This window comes from Myxine glutinosa, chromosome 5 (assembly GCF_964187855.1).
Source record: "Myxine glutinosa chromosome 5, kmMyxGlut1.1, whole genome shotgun sequence".
Lineage (NCBI taxonomy): Eukaryota > Metazoa > Chordata > Myxini > Myxiniformes > Myxinidae > Myxine > Myxine glutinosa.
In genome coordinates, this window is record NC_136265.1 from 72,044,902 (window position 1) to 72,058,262 (window position 13,361).

Consider the following 13,361-nt stretch of genomic DNA (forward strand, 5'->3'; position numbering starts at 1 on the left):
CTTGTAAGTTATGCAACGCTTGTAAAAAGCCCCTTCAAAAATGATGGGTTGGAACAGTTTATTCAACGGTGCAGCCTCGTGAGCCTGCCAAAGTCTGAAGCCTCGGCCTAGTGTCAGGTGTGCTTATATATTCTTTATTTATGAGACATCATACAGATGTAAATGAGCACTCGTTTTACTCTGCACACATTGCACATCATGTGCAGCGAATTTCCCCTCCCTGCGTCTTGTATTTATTGTTATTTAAAAATTGCTTCTGTACACCACCCTTGAGGCTTGGTTTGCAAGCCACTGGCTACAATTCCAATAGAAGAGCCACAATTACTCTTTTATGGAAAATGTTTTTCGAGTTTGTTTTAGCCTCAAAAATAGTCCGTTGTGAACACACATTTGTGTTGAAAGATTGGCCTTTATAAAGCCTACCCTTATGAAGGGGAACCGACATCTGTACAAACACACAAACCGACATTGTGTTTTATATGGTAGATTTTAAAGTTTTGGTGAATTTTGAATGCTTTTTGTGATTTGTCTTTTCAGTGAAACAAATGAAACTGGTTTCTTGTTCCAACTGTTCCCAGTTGTTCTGCTCAGAAGTTTTAAATTGTCACATGGCACACACTGCTTGTCAAGAAAATGACAAGTTCAGCAGCGTGTCTTGCAATCGTAGTTGTAAAAGCTGCGCAGAGACTCTCAAGAATATCCAAGGAAGTAAGCGACCACACAAGTGTTCTGTTTGCAGTAAGGATTATGTTTCTTCATCACATTTGCAACGACATCAAAAAATACACATGGGAGAGAAGCCACACAAGTGTTCTCTTTGTAAGAAGGATTTTGTTTCTTCATCACGTTTGCATCAACATCAAAAAATACACACAGGAAAGAAGCCACACAAGTGTTCTTTGTGTCCTAAAGCCTTTATTCGATCATCAGATTTGCACATTCATCAAAGATTACACACAGGAGAGAAGCCTTACAAGTGTTCTGTTTGCAACCAGTATTTTCCTTCTTCATCACATTTGCATCAACATAAAAGAAGACACACAGGAGAAAAGCCCTACAAGTGTTCTGTTTGCAACAAGGATTTTGTTTATTCATCACATTTGCATCAACATAAAAGAAGACACACGGGAGAGAAGCCTTACAAGTGTTCTGTGTGTCTTAAAGCATTTGTTCGAAGAGCAACATTAATAAATCATCAAAGAACACACATGGGAGAGAAGCCATACAAGTGTTCTATGTGTCATAAGGCATTTGTTCAAAGAGCAACATTAATAATTCACCAAAGAATCCACACAGGAGAAAAGCCACACAAGTGTTCTGTTTGCAACAAAGATTTTGCTCATTCATCATATTTGCATCAACATGAAAAAATACACTTCGACGAAAAGCCACACAAGTGTTCTGTTTGTCTTAAGGCATTTGTTCAAAGAGCAACATTAATAAAGCATCAAAGGACACACACGGGAGAGAAGCCTTACAAGTGTTCTGTTTGCAAGAAGGATTTTGCTCATTCATCGTATTTTAATCAACATCAAAAAATACACACAGGAGAGAAGCCCTACAAGTGTTCTGTTTGCAACAAGAATTTTGCTTATTCGTCACATTTCCATCAACATCAAAAAATGCACACGGGAGAGAAGCCTCACAAGTGTTCTATGTGTCATAAGACATTTGTTCAAAGAGCAAAATTAATAAATCATCAAAAACTACACACAGGAGAAAAGCCACACAAGTGTTCTGTTTGCAACAAGGATTTTGCTTCTTCATCGAATTTGCATCAACATCGAAAAATACACACAGGAGAGAAGCCCCACAAGTGTTCTGTTTGTCTTAAGGCATTTGTTCAAAGAGCAACATTAATAAAGCATCAAAGGACACACACGGGAGAGAAGCCTTACAAGTGTTCTGTTTGCAAGAAGGATTTTGCTCATTCATCGTATTTGAATCGACATCAAAAAATACACACAGGAGAGAAGCCCTACAAGTGTTCTGTTTGCAACAAGAATTTTGCTTATTCGTCACATTTCCATCAACATCAAAAAATGCACACGGGAGAGAAGCCTCACAAGTGTTCTACGTGTCATAAGACATTTGTTCAAAGAGCAAAATTAATAAATCATCAAAAACTACACACAGGAGAAAAGCCACACAAGTGTTCTGTTTGCAACAAGGATTTTGCTTCTTCATCGAATTTGCGTCAACATGAAAAAATACACTTTGAAGAAAAGCCACACAAGTGTTCTGTTTGTCTTAAGGCATTTGTTCAAAGAGCAACATTAATAAAGCATCAAAGGACACACACGGGAGAGAAGCCTTACAAGTGTTCTGTTTGCAAGAAGGATTTTGCTCATTCATCGTATTTGAATCGACATCAAAAAATACACACAGGAGAGAAGCCATACAAGTGTTCTGTTTGCAACAAGAATTTTGCTTATTCGTCAAATTTTCATCAACATAAAAAAATGCACACAGGGTATAAGCCACACCAGTGTTCTGTGTGTCTTAAGGCATTTGTTCAAAGAGCAAAATTAATAAGACATCAAAAACTACACACAGATGAGATGTGAGTTTTGCAGCAGCACTGTTTTCAGGCAAATGTTGACTGCATACAGTCCAAGAGCAATAACAGGCAAATACATAAAATATACATCTGATAATCTGACCAGAAACAAAACACCACCATGGAAAAAGAGACTGGAGAAGCAGAGCGAACGACTGAGGAAGGAAACGGGACAAACAGAACAATTCAAGAAGCGAACTAGACGTCCAAATCTCAAGAAAATAAACATATAAAAGAAATACAGCATCGAAAACAATGGGCTAGGAGCATTAGCAGCCCATAATAAGCTCCAAATACAACAGATAGCATGGAGAAAATTTTTTTTGTTGAGGCCAACAACAGAAGAAAGCAAAATCAACAGTGTGAAGACGACCCGAAAAAGTTATACAGAGAACTATAGAAACAGAACCAAAATGTGAAAATTCCTCCCAAAAAAGAGGATCTTGAAAAATTCTGGAAAGGGATATATGAAGACGAAAGAGAACATAACAAGGAAGCAGATTGGATACGACACTTGGAAAATAATAGGCAACACCTACAGGAAATGCACTCAATGTTAATAGATAACAAGAAAATCAGAAAACATCTCGCAAGAATGCGAAATTTCAAATGCCCTGGCCCAGATGGGATCACAAACTTCTGGCTAAAACAACTGTACGCACCATTCTCACTACTCTTGAGCATTCAACAAACTCATCAAATGGGAACAGTCAATGGATCAATGGTTTACAGAAGGACATTCTTCTCATCCCAAAATCTGATGAAACTCATCTACCTCACAAGCATCTACCGAAAACATGCCGACCAGCAGCATACAAACGTTTAACTGGATTAATCACTGATGGAATTTACAAACACCTCACTCAACAAGGAGCTTTAGGGGCAGAACAGAAAGTATGGAAGAGAGGCTGTTATGGAACATAGACCATTTGTTATTAAACAAGATCATACTCGAAAATTGGAAACTTCGACAAACCAACTTATCCACAGCCAGGAAAGATTACAAAAAAGCCTTTGATAGTGTCCCACATTCATGGATTATAAAATGCATGCAAACATACAAAGTTAACCCCCAAATAGTCACATTGATAGAGCAGAAAGGAATGACGCTCTGGAATACAACGCTGATACTCAGTCACTTGGATGGAAAAATTGAAATCCCAGGGGTAAAGATATGACGTGGTATCTTACAAGGTGACAGCCTTGCCCCCCTCTTGTTTTGTCTGGCTCTGGACCCACTGATTAACCTCATCAATGAACTGGATGGTATTCATATAATACTTACCCTGCGCAGTCAACTTGGTGTGAGCCAACTCTTCTATTTTTGAACGTTTCTTTTTTTAAATTCAATATGGCTGCCAGACCACGTGAGTGATGACATCATAAATTTATATTCTCTAAATAATTGTTGCATAGATCATGCTCAATAAATTTCAAACCGATCAGAATAAACGTTGTCCTTGTCGAATTATGATGTCATAATTATGACACCAATGACGTCATCGTTAACAACACATATTCCCCATATGGAGTTATTTACAATGAGCCACGTTTCAATTTTTCAAATGCTAACACGGCACACACTTTACTTTACTGAAATGCAGACACAAATGTTATATTTGTCAAAAATCGTTGGAATTTTGCCAAATCTGTTTTGGTCCTGTGTTAATATACCTCAGCAATTGACAAATCTGAAATCAGAATTTTATTTGAGGTCAAAATGACCCCATGAGGTCGCTCAGTACTTTGCCTGCTCGTGATGTGCAGTGTGATAATTAATTCCATGCCCACCCTAGAAGACTCTTCTTCTTCATGCAATAACAACTTCTAGCTTCCAGACCGTTCATCCAATAATCTTGAAATGTTGCATACATGTTACACTTCATTACCTCTACTATAATATAAAGTTTCACGTCGATCAATGAAACGGTTCAAGAGTTATAATCTTTTTAATATTTTCGTTTAATTATTTGTATCTGCCAAACCATGTGACCTATCGCAAATTCCAAAAGGTCATTTTAGTAGACTGATATGCTGAACACATCTGTGAAGTTCCCCTCGATAGGATCAAAAATGAGGGAGGAGTTAGGTTTTTAAAGTTTATGCTGAAAAACGTCATAACTCCGAAACCATGTGACGCACGACGTCATGCTCGCTGACGTTTTTGTTCGTCATGGATATGCAATTCTGCCTGCAAAGTTTGGCCTCGATCTGTTCAGTCGTTTAGGAGAAAATGGGATTTTAGTGGTTTTTCAGGCTTTCCACTCAACAATATGGCATACGAACCACGTGACCCACAACATCATTATAAATTTATTTCTGCATCAATTTATACCGAGAAGATGCTCAAGAAATTTCATCCTAATCGGATAAAGTATTTTTACTTATCCAATTATGATGGCATAACAGCGCCTCTATGACATCATCATTCACATGTTATTCCGCATGGGGAGTTCCTTGCAATGAGACCTGTCTCAATTATTTCTGTGCAGTGGTTTTTGAGATATAGAGGTGCAAAGTTTTTTGTTTTTTTTCAAGATGGCGCCCATACCAAGTGACCTGTGACGTCATAATATTCACTAAAATATTCTACATGAGGAGGCCCTCCTATGGTGAAAATTTCATGTCAATCGGACCAACGGTTGCCGAGAAAATTAATTTTTAAAATGCAGATGCACGTACGTATGTACCCGAATGCTTAACCCTGCCTTTCGCTTCGCGAGCGCAGGGTAATAAGGACCAAGGACACTACACTAATCACTTTAAGAAAACGGTGGGGTTGAGCCAATCGGATGAATGCAGGTTTTGTGGGGTAGAAACAGGAAGTACCAGTCACCTCCTTTTGGGATGTAAAAAACTCATGTGGGGAACAGTTGTACACAGAAAGACATGGCAGCGTCTGTAGAGTAATCTATTGGCACATCTGTAAACATTTCAACATTCCGGTTCCAGACAAATCATGGAAACACAAACCAAATCCAATCCTTGAAAATGAACATATACACATTGGGGCTTATTAATCTTGCATGACCAGTGCTCAATGCTCATGCATGACCAAATGATCCCATAAGGTGTGGACATTGCAGGCGGAGCACTGTGTCCGTACGTAATGCTGAAACAAAAAAGGAAAAGACGGCATTGTTGTTTGAGGTTTCGGTTCCCAATGACTTTGGACTAAATACTTCAGAAACCAAGAAAATGCTCAAATACCAGGAGCTGAAAAGGAAGGTCAAAATGGTCTGAAAATTGAAGGAAGGTGAAATTGTTGTACCAGTGATAGTCGGAGCAACACGGATGATCAGGAAACCCTTACTGAGTGCTTAAAAATCATTGCGGGGAATATCACCACAAACGAGCTGCAAGTGAAGGCTGTCGGAGGTTCAGTGTGGATTCTGAAAGAGCCCTTGGAATGAAGCTATGAGAAGGAAGTTTCACTATCTGGTTCATGACTAATGATCCTTTACCGAAAAAGGAGGTGAAAGAGAACTTCCACCTCCTAAAACCCGCATATGGAGATAACAACCAACGGGAGAAGCCTTTCAAGTCTTTTGTTTACAATAAAGATTTTGTTTGTTCCTCAACAACGAAAATACATGAAAGAATTCACACGAGAAGATATCATCCTCAATATGAGACAGGTTTTCACAATGAAGCAAAATCCTGAAGAGATAACACCTGGCACCAAAGCTATCACAAAGCTGCAGATGAACAGAATGGTTTTAAAATAAGTGAGGTGACCCAAAGAGTAGACCATCCTCTAAAATACTGGTACGTTTGTGGGGGTAGGAGATGAAATACCTTAGTGAAGTCAGGAATGTATAGTTTAGCATGGACTGTGTGACCCTCCAAGTTTCAAAATACGCCAAACGTAAAGCAACGTTTGGCTTTCTACCGCCCGTGATCTCAATCACCGGCGACACGACAATACACAACTTGGTGTCTGTCTTTATGTCTGACCGTGATACATTCAGTCGATACTTATCCAATCTCAATCAAACCTGACAGGAGGAATAAGGGTCAAACGATGGAAGTTGTAGCGACTTAATTTGCCCCCTGTCCACGGGGGTTTTCTGCCTTGGGCGAAATCTTTGTTAAGGTGTATAGATAGCTTAACGTGGTGTTTCCCCAATTGCATAATATTAATGTCATTACAAAACTATTTATATTCATAATTATCCTCTCTCCCCATGGGGTGTTTCCTCTTTGGACAAACGATGTATGACCATGTATAAATAGCTCATCATGTTTTTTGAAGCACCCCTACCATAATAAAAAAAATTGCATCCATGTCCGAAGGAAGCAGTTCAGTTAGGCATTTTTAGTATGAATTAGGCAAAACCTAGAATTGAATGTAACCCATTAGAATTACTCTTTCACACCTTTAGAATTACCCTTTAGAAAAACACATTAGAATGATCATTTCGAGCCCTTCAGATTTACCTTTTAGAACCCTCGAGAATTGCCCTTAGAACCCTTTAGAATTAAACACGGTGGTTTAGAAAGGTTGTTCCTCTTCATTTTTGGCAGATGGAAGGAAGGACATAGCCAAATATTGAAGCGACTTCACTGCTTCAAAAATATTACAAACCACAAACATGTATGGTTATACCTTTTTAAACATCCGCTATTGCTGTTTAACACTGAACTGAAAGGGAGGAAAGCCGACGTTCTTGAGGCATTATCTGTTCCTCACGTCCCCCGCAGACTAATGCACCTAAGCCTCGATCTACTCTCATCTATATACCCCAGAGAGGAAAATATTTTGAGCCTTCCCGTCACTCCCGTCAGTAGCAGGTATGTACTAGTTGAGCAAAAGAAGTGAAATTGGTCAAAAAATGGATGTTGCTGTGAGCCTGGGCATGTGTCAAACATAAATGTGAATATGAGACACTGCAACTCGTGGGTAAACTATTTTGAAAACACTGCGAGTGTAAAAACAACATCGGGTGATATACAATATTTATTGTTTGACTTTCCCACGATCCAGACTTTCAAAGAAAAAATGTCATCAACAGACTTTGGTGAATGTGCACAATTGGTAGACGGTCAGAAGCCGGGTCAGCCTCTCAACAGGGGCTGGAATCGCACTCTTGAAGCAGCTGAAGGTGATGAAGTAAACTGTGGTGAGGAGTGAGGCCTTACATCAAGGTTGAATTCAAGCTACGGCTCACCACCGAAATTCCAACAGCAATAATGGATTACAACTGAGTAAAATGTTGCCAACCCATCCCCAGAGGAGGAGCATATTCAGCCAGTTAACCCCCAGATCAAGAGGAGGAGAGTTATAATGTAGGCTGTCATGTCATTTCGTGTCAAATGTTTGTTAAAAGCAAACTTTTACTTGATTTTGTATATTTAGGTTGTAAAGATTTTTTAAAAATAGGGTGGCATTTTTTTCGAATATGATAAAGGTCCCAAATCCAATATGGCCGCCTGCAATGAAAATAGACACATTATGGAATAATTGGCATTAAACATTAGTTGTAGTTGCTGGTGTGAATTCAGTTATTATGTTGATACCATATTTATGATGACAACACAACAACACACAACAACATGCATTTTAAGGCCATGTTCCCTGCTAGAGCAGGGAAAAATGCCTTGCGGTCCCCATAACAATCTTCTCCATTTTGCCCTACATTTATGATGACAGATACCTAAACAAATTATATTATGGATAAGAAATACTATATGACGGCCATTTTGGATTTCAAAATGGCCGCCGTGAAGTATATAGGTCGCATATCGATGGTAAGTCAAAGCAAATACATGTACATGCATAATCGTACATTTGGAGAGGAAAATGTGAACAATTCGCATGATTTATTCACAATAAACATTCCAAATGAACAAGCATTGTAGCAAAACAGAATGGAGTGTACATCCGTGTTTATAAGGTCTGTGTTGAATATATCCCATTCTTACCAGTATAGGCTTACTGTAAGATCAGGCCAATCATAAGATTTTCTGCACTGAAGGTTCCATCTCACCCTCACCAGCCACCCCTAATGGGATGACCTACCACAGTTGTATTAATGAGGAAAGAATATTAGGGTGGCACATCTAGACCTTATAAACAGAGACTAACCGTATCTTTTGTGTGCATGTATATATATATATCGCTGTTCATTACTGTCTCATATGCTAACACGATCTTGAACCTCCATCATCATCCAAATTGGCCTACTCATCATCATCTCTTACTAATTGTTCATCTCTCGCTTTGTTGCTGCAACTATAACCGAAGCAGCCACATAACTCTGTGCATGGAATGTTATTATTCCGACAACTGCATTTTCCCTTGCAGCCAGATTTGCACCCCCACTTCACCGAGTTCATTATTGCATCGGGTGCTGGTGGATTCAAACATCGAACTGGAGTAAAACGGCACGTAGCTTCATCGAAGTTCCGACCGCACTCCGTTGCAGACGGGAGACATGGGTGATTGCATGGGCTCCAGACACCATTCTAAACATTCAAGACATTATTCAAAATAACATTATTACAGAAAACAATTCTAAAATTGTGCCACTTTTTATAGTGGTTGCCATCTTGGTTTTGGTGGCCATCTTGGATTTGGAAAAAATCTGACCCTACTTTTTTTAGACCTCTATAATACGTTAATACAGAATCAAATGATAATTTGTTTTTAACAAACAATATACACGAAAGTTATTTTGATGACATAACAGCCGACACTACTGGTGCGGTGGATGCCAGTGTCAAGCGAGACAAGAATGTGCCCATGAGTGGAGAGAAAAAAGGAATGGTCATGAGCAGTAGTATTTTGATGAGCAGGAGTAATTTCCCTGGGAATTAGTTTCTGGCCCTCCAGTTTATAAATACTTTGGCAAATGAGTTTCTTTTTCTCCACAACTTAATTATTTTTCATCAAGACTCAAAATACTATTTTACTTCATCTGTGAATCAATTCCATAACAATGCTTAAGTTTTAATGCTTAAGCATTGTTATGCTTAAGGAAAGAATGTATTAATGAGGAAAGAATATTCTTCCACAACAAACGTGGCAGCAAAAGGGTCATTTTACCTTCCATGTATTCACTCCAAATAATTTGAAAAATCATCATGAAGGCACCAGTCATTTCAACAATGTTAAAAGTTGTTTTGTATCTTTCTTTCTTTTCCACATCCCTCATTTTACAACGATGAGTGAAGTCCACGTTTTTCTATCTCGGATCCTTTCATTCTAATCTTCGTTAACATGTTTATAATTTATGCCAGAGGTTCAGTCCTTGTTCGAGTCTTTATCAAGTTCAGCTTGTGAAAACCCCACACAGCATCTACAGTGGACAAACGGTGAGATATTACAATTTGACTCGGTGTCACCAACTGTGGAAAGTGTTATTTGTGGTCACGTAGAGGTCGTGTGCACAACTTTCACATGGACAGTTAATTTTTGTTGAAACTCTTTAACTATAATCGGTTTGAACTGTGGAAATTCCTGCTCTGTGACACTGTTTATGAACCTGACAACTCAAGAGTAATGATCACTGATGCGCTTGATTTCTGCCGCACCAAAATGGGATCGACATTTTTGGGATATGGGATTTTTTGGGGATGTGGGATTTTTCGATTTTATTCTGGGTTGAAGATGGTTGAAAATCGTTTGAATACATCTTGATTTTTGTTTTGTAAAAACTTTTTTTCATGTTTTTATTATTGTGCCCATAAAGGTTTTACAACAGTTTTCTGCCTCATTTCCTTTTGCTATGACTGTTCGATAAAGTCCCCATCCATCGTCACTGTTAGAAGGTCCACATTTCTTGGTAACATTTGTTCCACCTTGGAAAGGTTAACTCCAAGCGAGTGGAGTATCCTCTTCAAGGCAGTCATTCATCCTTCAATCTGTTTGTTTATTAACTCAACTGGACTACCGTCCTGTTGAGTTCATCACATACTGAACCCTCCGGCGTCCGTCGTGTGTCGTCCGTTAACTTTTCGACGTTAACACTCCAGCATCCACAAATATCAACCGATTCTGATCAAACTTGACATGCAGCATCCTTACCCCAAGGACCAGGTTGGTATTACATTTCAGCCCGATCCTTTGAAAAATGGCGGACTTAGGCGACCATTTTGTTTTTGGTCATGAAAACGACGTTAACGCTCTAGCGTCCACAAATATTAACAGATTTTGATCAAACTTAGAATGTTTAACCCTTACCACACAAGGTAGGTTGCTATTGCATTCCAACCCGATCCGTCACAAAATGGCCGCCATAGGCCGCCATATTGTTTTCAGCTCCGAAACGACGTTAAGACTTTAACGTCCACAAATATTTATGGATTTTGATCAAACTTGGTGTGTGCGACTCTTACCACACAAGGTAGGTTGCTATCGCATGTCAACCCGATCTGTCACAAAATGGCCGCCATAGGCCGGCATATCTTTTCAGCTCTGAAACCACGTTAACAATCTAGCGTCCACATATATTGACGAATTTTCATCAAACGTGGCATGTGAGACCCGACCTACTTTAAAGTTGTCCAGTCAGTTCAGTTGAGTTCTGCTTCCCTGGAAGCTCTAGTTATCCCACAGAAAAGATGTTCTCTTTGAAAGGTCTATGACCTGGGACAATAAAGTAGATGAGAGGTGGCTTTCTTCCATTCCTAATTATTTCTGTTGTCACCTGGGACACAGTGCGGCCAGGGTTCTCATGAGAGGGGATTCTTGTAGTAGAAGAGGACATAACGAGTAAGACCAGATGCAAGTTATAAGTTATACTCTGAGAGAAATGTTCGTCTGTCTGTGCGTCACCATTTTTCTCAGAGATGGTCAGCCAGATCGTCATCAACCTTTCAGAGGTTCATCCCTAGTTAACACAACAACGTTGGGCTAATGGAGGGTAGACATTGGAAGGGAGGCTGGCTCAATGTTGGACCGACGTTAGATAGACGTTGGAATGAAGTGTTGCTCCAACGTTGGGCCAACGTTATCCCTGTCGTTGGGCCAACGTCAAAAAACAACATTGGGCCAACGTAATTTTGTCACGGTGGGTCGACGTTGGAAGGGAACGTTGGAACAAGCAGCAAAGTTAGGGTCTGAGCACCAGGGAAGAATGGGGAAGATTTGCCCCCAAACTTGCGTTGGGAGGTACAACCACCACGAAGAGGCGTCCCCAATAGTTATTGAGTAACAAGGTGTCACGCTTGCTGTACTTGACAAATTGGTTCTATCGGCAGTGAAGCTTGCGTTCAGGACACTGCAACCTGTTGCACCTGCAATAAAATGATACACCACGTGAGGAGCCGGACACGGATGTTGCATTGCTGCAAAAAGAGATTATTTTCTTTCACACAAATATAAAATACTAGCCGAAACCCGTGGAACATCCACGGAAGGGAGGATGTGGTGTATGGATAGAGTGTACCATTATGGATGGCATAGGGGATTTGCTTGTCCGAGTAAGAGTTAGGAAGAAAGATGAGAATGAAGAGTGCGTATATGAACAACGATCGCCGACACCGGCACAAATGCATGCTCTGGATTGTCCACTCAGTGGACGGCTTGCTTTCGCCTTCGCCTGTCCAATCAGCGGACGGCTTGCTTCGCCTTCGCCCAGCAGACGCCAATACGATGGCGTCGTAAGATGGCGTCGTATCGGCAGTTAATCGGATGCTTTTGGGCCCCAACGTCGGCTAATTCAGATTTTTCGAGTATGTCTGTACGTGATAAACAAAGAGCGAGGTTCGTAGATCGTAAATCCATTAGTGCCGTGGGCATCGGGTCACTGGGTGCAGCGTAAAAGGGATAACAAAGTCGAGTCCTTACGCTATTATTATATAGATTACCAGAAACAAATGATAAATAATTGTCCTGATCCAAATTATTCCACAAAATAAATTTGCTCACAATATCTCCAGTCAGCATTTTAATTGCTTAACCATTCCTAATGTTAATTACATGCTATCATTGGTTGAGGACAGTGATAAAAAGGCAGGTGATGATTTTGGTGGAAGAGTCCTGATATAGCATTTTGAGGTTTGACAGATTTAATTGGCTACTTGTAATCATCAGCGCATACACACACTATATACACACACACACACACACACACACACACACACACACACACACACACACACACACACACACACACACACACACACATATAGAAACACACTATATATAGCTATATATATATATCTGTGCAGCGTCTGTCCTGTGTTGTGTTGTCTTGTCTTGTCACTGAACTACTTTCTCAAACTTTTGTGAAATCGTACCAAACTTCTGGTATGCACATATCTCTCCCGTCGGTATGTCCTAAGTGTATTTTTTTTTGAAAAAATTTCCTTTTTTTTGGGGGGGGGGGGGGGGGGGATTTTTTTCTGGATTTTTTTTTTTTCAACTTCAATTGTTTATAAAATGGTAATATCACGTATATTACAAATACATTTGTGCAAAGTAATTGTTGAATTATGATTGGTTCAAACCATGACAAAATGGCAACTTGGGTACAGTCATTTATCTATATATCTACACATCTGGGCAGTGTCTGTGTTGTCACTTAACGACTCCCTCAAACTTTTGTTTCCGTGGTTGTGAAGTGTTTTTAATAACGTTGTGGTGGTTTTGAATCACGTGGTGGTGAGGTATTTTGAGTTATGTGGTGGTGAGGTGTTTTTAAATCACATGGTGGTGAGGTGTTTTGAATTACGTGATGGTGAGGTGTTTTGAATTACTTGGTGGTGAGGTGTTTTTAATTATGTGGTGGTGAGGTGTTTTGAATTAGTTGGTGATGAGGTGTTTTGAATTAGTTGGTGATGAGGTGTTTTGAAT

General features: G+C 39.7%; 1 protein-coding gene across 1 annotated transcript in view; it reads left to right on the forward strand.

The window, feature by feature from the left end:
* Window positions 1-4,006, forward strand: part of LOC137427452 (uncharacterized) — a 168,035-nt gene extending 164,029 nt beyond the window's left edge. Inside the window, exon 7 of the mRNA XM_068116969.2 lies at window positions 538-4,006. Within this exon, the coding sequence (XP_067973070.2) occupies window positions 538-2,567 (2,030 nt within the window). The 3' untranslated portion in view covers window positions 2,568-4,006. The remainder of the gene's footprint in view (window positions 1-537) is intronic.
* Window positions 4,007-13,361: the final 9,355 nt, after the last annotated feature.